We start from the raw sequence: 9,036 nt of genomic DNA, 5'->3' as shown, positions 1-9,036 counted from the left end.
ACGCGGTGTCTGACTATAGTACTATTCTAAAAGGGAGTCTAGCAAGTGACTCTTAGGCTCCTAAGTATAATCTTCGAATCCGTAGTCCGCCTACTTAATAAGATACTCGCGGCGTTTCCTATTATAACGGTGACTAAGGATTTTTTCGACTTTATACTTATCCGACTCTTAAGGCTCGACGTTAACTTCTATAGGGACGGGTAGAGGCTAACTATCGCGAGAGACCTAAAGCTCTAAAAGCGAAACAGGGAAGACGTTATAAATCTTTATAGACGAAGGGAGTTCTAACCGGTAGGCTAACCCGTAGTTACCGATAATACTAATAACTTTAAAGGGACTAAGGTACTTATCGGAAATCTTACAACTTAGTCTACCTTACTTAATATTCTTCGAAGAAAGTAACACGTAGTTACCTATTTAGAAGTGCTGATATATATAACTAGTATTATAATAACGTTTATAGGTCCTTTAGGCGCGCTAGATAAGGACTTATATAGCTTAACGGTTTTATACTAGGTAACTAGCACGCTATTCGGCTTAGGTAGCGCGGACTTCTCCGGATTTAGGTAACTAACCTTATCGGGACCTCGGGGGTTAAATCCTATTAAGGCGAAGGCGGGAGTTTAACGAATAGCGGAATACTAGGCTATATTATATATAAACTAAGCAAGGGATAACTTTTTTACTTAGTCGTCCTACTAAAGGTAATAGTAGGATTAAAGGTAGTATTCTAAGTTCTAATTTTAATATTCCGTCTAACTATCGGTCTAGGGATAGAAGGCGGTAGATAACCTACGGTTAACACTAAGACGACGATAAAGGGTAGTCTAAAACTTATTAGTAAAGAGGGACCCTTAATAGGAGATAATCCTATTAGGGAGACCGAAAATACTAAAGATATATAACTGTAGGAGGTCGGCGAGTCTATTTACTAATAATCTATTACTATAAGGGATATATAAGGTATACTTAATAAGACGGTTAATACTAACTAATACTATATCTCTCTTTTTGCCTTAGTAGGTGACCGGGGGGAGGCTAGTAATAAAGTTAATAGAAATCTCTTAAAAAGGACGGCTTAGAATAGGTAAACTAGTAAGGCGGCCGTAGGGCTTATAGTATCTGGGTTTAGTGCGCTAATAGATAGGATAACTTAGGATAAACTTCTTAATATCCTAGGATATAAACTCCTAAAAGAAGGTGTCGGAAATACGCTTATTAGTTCTGCCTATACTATAGTGGCTAGTAGTAGGAGCGTTATAGAGGGCTTATATAACTGCTTCTCGAAGACCGGACTTATCGGGGATAAAAAGATAATCACGAAAATAGACTATACTATTAGCGTCCCGGGTCTATTAGGTAGGTAGTTTACTATTAGTAGAATAAAAGGGGTCGTTTTTTTATACTTTAATAACTTCCTCCTATAAGCTTAGTAGAGCGAGCTTCTCCTTATTAGCGATTTTTAGGAGGCTAATAACCAACTTCTTCGTGAAATCTTCGACTAAACGGCGCCTTTCTTAATCGATTTCGGCGGGGTTAGCGGCGTGTTAGGGCTTTCGGGATAGCCTATTAGCAGGGTTCTAGACGCCCGGATAGTATCGAATTTTAAAATTATAAACGGCTAACTCTTTTAATTAGCAGGCGTGCTATACCTTAATATAAGGCTTATTTAAGAGGTAGCGATAGTTTAAATAGTTAGTAAGGACTTCGACTAGGGTCTAGGTATAGGCTATATAGTATCGCTAATAACGGAATACTTTATAAATAGCTATATATTATAGGTTTTATATAAGGAGTAAAGAGAGTCGTTAAGACTATAATAAGAATACGTCACGAAGCTAACCTTAGGGGGGGAATAATTATAAGATTATTCGTTAAGCCCTTTTAACTCAGGACTTAACGGGAAATACCCTACTTAAGGACCAGTGACTGTCCTCCCTAGGATCGGTATATAATAACCTAAGGCTCTAAGACCACCGGTCTTAAGCCAGCTTAATAATTCTAAATATAACTCGGTCCTAAATATCCCTAGGGTTAACCTTAAGGCCGGTTCCGGGTTCTTAACATATTCCTTAACGGCTTTAAGTCCTATCCGATTTCCTTAAATAGAATATCCCTGATATCACGCCCCTCCTTCTAAGGCTCCTGTCCACGGGAGCCGGTGACCGTTACTAGTCCGGCCCGTTTATTAATCCACCCCGACCTAGGGACGGATAGGCCGGCCTAAACTCCACCTATTAGGGCTACTAACTTCCTCCTTATCCTCCCGAAGCTAAACTAATCGTCTCCCTTATCCTAACCTAACCTTCTAATTAATCCTATCCACCTCGCGTAGTGTAACCGTAATCTCTATAAACCGAGACGCCTAGTTATCTTTAGATAAAGCATAACTCTCCTGGGTTTCCTTTATTTATCTCCCTTACTACGACTATACTATAATAAAGCCCTAAGCGCTCTGGCTAGGGCCCTATCTAATAAAGGGCTTTAGTTAGAATAAACCATAACTCTAAAGCGGATATTAGGTCGGTAGTGAATCGTAACCCTTATTGCTTTCGTAATTCCCTTATACCGCTATTATTATTAAGGCGACCTAAAAAGCCTATATAAAGAATATAGTTAGAATAAGGCCCGCCACGCTATAATCCTAAATAATAAAAGAACTTACTTTATTTCCTTTATCGCCCTCTCGCGGCTTATCCAGCTCAAGGCCGGTTAATAATAAGTCGTGATATCTATTATAAATATTAATAATAATAAAGCCTATCCGTAAACGCGTACACTATAATAGCGCCCTAGGCGCGTTCTTTATTAATAACCGTATCGTAGGATTCCGTAATAGGCAGTTATATCTAGGTAAAAGGGGAAGGAATAATATAAGTAGGGCCTATATTAGGTTATACGACTATTATAATATAGGACTTTTCCTATCTACGTAACTTATCTTATTATTTTTCCTCTTCCTTACCCTTCCTTATTTACCTATTTATAATAATAATAACCGTATCGCTATTATAGTAAGTCGTTTATCCTCGTCCACTTTAAGGGTATTAACTTATCCTATCGGCTCCTTATTAGGGTATATATTATCTCTGCGCGTTATTATATATTATTTTAGTCGCGTATAAGAGCGTGGCCGGCTTAGGACTCGGCTAATATCATAGTAGGTTATTATTATTATTAGCACTATTACTATTATATAAGTGTTATACCCTCTTCGCGTAGACCTTAGGCTAACTTATAGTATTAGAGCAGACTACTATTATATAATAGCGCTCCTAGCTTTTATTAAGAAGTATAAAAAGTCCGGCGTGGCTAGTAAACCTAAAAAGTCCGGTAAGGCCGGTATAAAGTCCGACGCGGTCGGCACTAAGTCCGCTAAGGTAGCACCTAAGGTTATCGATAAGGGGATAACTAAGACTACTAGGAAGAAGGTATAGCGGGCCGCTAAGAGGGCTTAGGCTAAGGCTAAGGCCGCGGCTATAGCGGCTGCTCTTAAGTAGTAATAATATTAGTAGTAGTAGTAGCAGTCTAACCCTTTATCGGAGTTATTATCGGATTCGTCCTCGGATTCGTTATCTTCTTCCTCCTTAAAGGATAAAGCTATCGAGTAGCCGGGCATAGCGGCTACTCTAGCTAAATAAGCTATATCGGTTAGGACCGTTAAGAAGCCGGCTATTACGGCTACTCCGGTTACTAAGTCGACTAACCCTCTCCTTTTAGGGCGTAATAACTCGCCGTAGGGTACTCTTAAGCCCCTTAGCGACCTAGAGGGCGTCCTTAACTATACTAGTTAGGACGTTATTATAAACGGTGGTACCGATAAAGCCGCTCTCTTTAATAATAAGGAAGCTAACTCCGATAGGTTATTATTATTAGAGTTCGCTCTATCTATAAACGGGTCTAGCGATAGACCCTCGGACTTTAGCGACGGCGACGGCGTTAAGATACCGGTGCGTCCCGTTATCTTAGTTAGGTTAGGCCTAAAGCTTCGTGCTCCTTATAGGCGGTATACCTATACGCTAGGTTCCTTAGCGTTATATAGCGATAACGCCACCGGTCCTATTACTATATAGCCCTATCGCGGGAGTAAGGTATCTAATAAATGCTATTACTGCTATAATAGTAATAGCCGCGACTATAAATTAGTATATTTATATAGCTATAGTCCCCTTTATTTTAACCACTCCTAAGGTTACTAACTAGATATATAGCTTTTATTATAGGCGGAGCGAGTAGCTAAAAAGCTATAAAAGATATTAGTAGCGGCCGTATAGGGCGGTAATAGTCTAGACGACTAAACGTTTATAAGTTAGCCTAATATCCTTATAAAGAGCACCGCTAATATATATAAGCGCCGGGCCTACCGGGTCTAAACTAAGCTACGTCGGGCCCTTAAGGCTATAAAGAAATACGCCCGGGATAATAAGGGGTTTAACCCCGTGGCGCGTTATTACTAGGAAGAGGAGGAAAAGGCCGAGCGTAAGAGGCGCGATACTCCTATTCGTATAGAGCGTCACCTTACCACTATCGCCCGCTATCTAGGCTAATTGGTTAAATAAAATTCAAAGTTAGCCGGTCTTCGTAAAAAAACCGGCTAGAACTAATTAAAGACTCCTTATAGCGGTCGTTAGGCTCGGGCTAGGGGGTGTTCGGGGGGGGGGGTGGCGTTAGCGTTTTTTTTTTTTTTAATTAATTTTCTTTTTTTTTTATTTTCCTTTCCTAGACCTAAATAAAAAAATCCCTACGGGGCGTCGACGATACTATTAACTAGTCTTACTCTTTCGATTATAATACTCTTCGATAAGCGTATCGGGGAGATATCTTCGTGGTTCCTATATATTATATTTATATTTTTACCCGGCCTACTTAATAAGGTATTCCCGCCTATTCCTATTATAGCGATAGGCTAGGACTTCCTTTACCTTATATTTATCCGACTCCTATAGTTCGACCTTAATATCCGCGGGTATAGGCGACCTGCCGTCCCGAGACTTCTATAGTTCGAGGAGCGAGATCAGGAAAACGTTATAAATCTTTATCGACTCCGGGAGCTATAGCTTATAGGCGAGCCTATACTAACCTATTACGCAGGTAATCTTATAAGGGCTAAGGAACTTACCTAATAGTTTCTTATTAGGGCGACGTTACTTAATATTCTTCGAGGATAGTAGTATATAGTCGCTAATCTTAAAACGCTAGGCCGCCTAGCCGGCGTTATAGTACCGTTTATAGGTGGTTTAGGCTTTCCTAATAAGGACCTTTATAGCCCTGCGATTCGATATAAGGTGCTTTACCCTTTACTCGGCTATAGCGGTATAAACCTTACCCGACTTATATATCTATATATCGTATAGTCCGTATAGGTTAAAACCTATTAGCGTAATAAAAGGGGTTTACAGGATAGCTAAATACTATACGGTGTTATAGGTAAACTAGGCTAGGGGTAGCTAGTTAACCTAGTCGTCCTATTATAGGGCACCGAATACCCGTAGAAAGTGCTCTAAGTTCTGGTTCTATTATTCCGTCTAGCTATCCGTCTAGGGGTGGAACGCGGTTAATAACCGCCGCTTAACGCTTAGGAGGCTATATAGGGTGGTCCAGAACTTACTAGTAAACAGGGACCCTCGGTCCGAAATAATACTATTAGGTAGGCTATAGATACTAAAAACGTGTCCTTATAGGATACTAGTAAGACCCTTAGCTATTAAAGAGCTGCTATAGGGGATATAGATCGCGTACTTAGTATATCGATACACTATAACCAGGATAGAATCCCTTTTCTTTCCCTATAAGGTTATAGGGGGAGGCCTATTATAAAGTCTATTAAGATCTCTTAGAATAGCTATTCGGGTATAGGCAGAGGTGCTAGGTACCTAAAGGGCTTATACTAGCGCGGCTTAGTCCCCTAATAGATACTATACGTAGGCACGAACTTCTTAACGTCTTATAAGACGTATTCCTAATAGTAGGACTCGGAAATCCTCTTAATCGTCCAACCTAACCTATAATAGCCCGTAGTAGGCGCGTTATAAAATACCTAGAGGACCTTATCACGTAAGCCTAACTAGTTTTGTATAAAGAGACGGTCCTTAAAGTAGACTATACCCTAACCGTTATAGGACTATAGGTCCGCTAAGTTATCTTTCGATACTAAGGAGATATAAAAGAGATCGTCCTTCTAGGCAAAGATAATCTTATCCTTTAGGCTAGATAGACCCGAGGGCTTAGATATACCTCGGGCCCTTATAAGGCTAATAATAAACTTCTTAGTAAATCCCTTAACGGGTTTCTACCGCTCCGCTTCGAGATCTGCCTAATCTATAGCGAGCTACGGCTTCCGTAAAAGCCTATCTACGGGGTTCTAAACGCCTAGGCGATAACGGATCTTAAAATTAAAGCTTAATAGCTCCTATAGCTAATAGGCGTATTAAGGTTTAATTCAAGGCTTATTTAGTAGATACCGGTGGTTTAAGTGGTTAGTTAGTACCTTTACTAGGGTCTAACTATATACTAAATAATAGCGTTATTACCGGAACGCTTTAATAATCGCTATTAACTTAGTGTCTAGCATCGGATAGTTTAGTTCGGGTCCCCTTAGCTTCCTAGATAGGAACGCCACGGGTCGCTAGGTTTAGTCCTTATACTAGCTAATTATAGCGCTTAGTATAAAGTTAAACGCGTCGGGTTCTATACGAATAGGCAGGGCTAGGTTAAAATACCATAGTATAGGTACTAACTAAAATAATAATCGTAACTTCTTAAAAGCGGCCCTTTTTATATCCCCTAACTAAAATATACCTAATCTGCCCCCTAACCTTAATAGGTCCGTAAAAGGGGTAGTAACCTTAGAGTAGCCTTTAATAAAACGTTAATAGAAACCAGTAAAACCCAGGAAGACTTAAATCTTCTTAACGGAAGTGGGTTCCTCCTAATCCTTAATAGCCTCGACCCTTTTCGGGTCTATAAAGACCCTATTAGGGCTATATATAAAGCCTAAGAACTCGACCTCCTATATCTCGAACACGCACTTCTAAGGGTTTATAAATAGGGACTATTCCTTTAGGCGCGTAAGGATCTCCTTAACGTGTATACGATAAGTACTAAGGTCTTTGCTATAGATTAGGATATCGTCTAGGTATATAACGTAGATAGTATCGATAAGCCCCTTTAAGGCTTTATTAATATAACGCTAAAAGCTAGCGGGGGTATTATATAGACTAAAGGGTATTACTAAGTACTTAAAGTGTCCGTACTTAGTTCTAAAAGCCGTCTTTTACTCGTCCCCTTCTTAAATTCTTAAGCGATAATAGGCGTCCTTAAGATCTAACTTAGTATAAACTATAAAGGACGCGAGGCGGTTAAGGATCTTATATATTAAGGGGAGCGGGGTATAGTCCTTACGGGTAACCTTATTAAGACCTTAATACTCTATATATAAATATAGCTATCCACCCTTTTTTAGTATAAACAGGATCGGAGCGCCTATAAAGCTTATTAATAGTCGAATCCACCCTTTAGCTATAGCCTCCTTAATATATTCTTATAGGATAGCTAGTTCTTACTTGGCTAAGGGGTAGATAAGGCTAAATAGGGGTAACTTACCTTCCTTTATCTTAATTACGTGATCCTAACGCTAATAGGCGGGTAGACGGCCGGCCTCTACGATATCGAAAATATCCGAAAACTCTTAATAGTGCTTAGGGATAACGTTCCTTAACTCGTCCTTATCTAGCGACTCTTAATATAGCCCGGGATTAAGATATTCTAGGATCCCTTTATCTAGTTAGGTCGGGTTAGGGGGCACGGGGTATATAGGTTATAACGGGTCCGATTAGATAATAGGGATTAAAGGACTATTAGGTAACGTATCCTCTTTTTCCTTAGTAGCGTTCTACTTTATACCGATAACTCGGCTAATACGGGGGGCACCGGACTTTATAAGGCGGATAATAAGCTATATATACTCCTTCGCCTTCTTTAACTCTCTTCAACCCGGGACGCCTTAAAGGTCCTCTTACTAAAGTCGATATATTTATTCGCCGGACCGGAAAAAGGTAATAAGGTTATATTCTACTAACCAGGGTATACTAAGGATAACTTAGGACCTATTAGGGTCTATATTTAACACCTTAAACTTAATCGGGTATATCCGGGTCCGGTCCTAACTATCTATAACCTTAATATATGTCGTAAAGGACTTAATAAACTATATATCGACCCTAGGGATAACCTATCTAAGTCGCTTTAATAGTCCTAATAAACCGTGGCCGGGAGGCAGGGCTTTTTAGTCGATTAGGTTAACCTCGGCGCCTCTATTAAGTTTAGCGCTCCGGCGGCCCTATCCGCCGCTTAACTATAACTCTAACTTCGCCTTAATCACGCCCCTACTAGCGAAGAATAGCTAAGACGGCGGCCCTTCCTAGGCCTAAGCCTATCTAATAATAGGGTGCCTTATATTAACCGGTAGGTTATTCGGGTTCTAACTATTAGAGTATCCTAATAACTAACCCAACTTAAAGGGTTCCTTCGGGTATTCGTTCCGGTAATAACCCTTTTTATTATAGCCGAAGTATATAATACCGCTATTATTACGCCTTTTAGGGGGCCCGGGGCTTCTATATCGTTTACTTCGATTAATTCCACGAAACCTTAGGGAGGTATAAAGGGCCGAATAGTTATAGTACGGGCCCTATTAGGGGCCCTATTATACCCACGCTTCTCGCCGCGGGGCTGCCTTAGGCGATTATTCCGGGGCGTCTCTTCTTTATTTTTACGTAAAAAAGTAATCTTTGCTTATCAGGCTATAATACCTAACACCTTATTATCGGTAAGGATACCGGCGGCTATAATATAGTTATATAGCGGCTTATTAAGCTTTATTAAGATTAACTATATACGCTACTTATCGGGGAAAGGTAGGGATACCTTATTAAATAACGAGTCTAGCTTATCGATAAACTTAGCATAGGTCTAATTAGGTTTCTATATAGTCTAGTCCGAGAATAGCTTCTCGGTTATAGATATTTTACGGGTTTT

The 9,036-nt window shown here is 40.0% G+C and overlaps 1 protein-coding gene across 1 annotated transcript; it reads right to left on the bottom strand.

The window, feature by feature from the left end:
• Positions 1-225: 225 nt before the first annotated feature.
• Positions 226-5,195, bottom strand: ACRALDRAFT_2106950 (uncharacterized protein; the record flags this gene model as incomplete). Its single annotated transcript, XM_071023315.1, has 2 exons — positions 226-370; positions 5,149-5,195. Coding segments are annotated over 2 exons (192 nt in total), but the record flags the coding sequence as incomplete, so codon positions are not given.
• Between the last annotated feature and the right edge of the window lie 3,841 nt (positions 5,196-9,036).

The sequence above is a fragment of the Sodiomyces alcalophilus genome (genome assembly GCF_042370955.1).
Source record: "Sodiomyces alcalophilus JCM 7366 unplaced genomic scaffold ACRALscaffold_5, whole genome shotgun sequence".
Taxonomy (NCBI): Eukaryota; Fungi; Ascomycota; class Sordariomycetes; order Glomerellales; family Plectosphaerellaceae; genus Sodiomyces; species Sodiomyces alcalophilus.
This window is presented reverse-complemented; position numbering and strand designations above follow the sequence as displayed.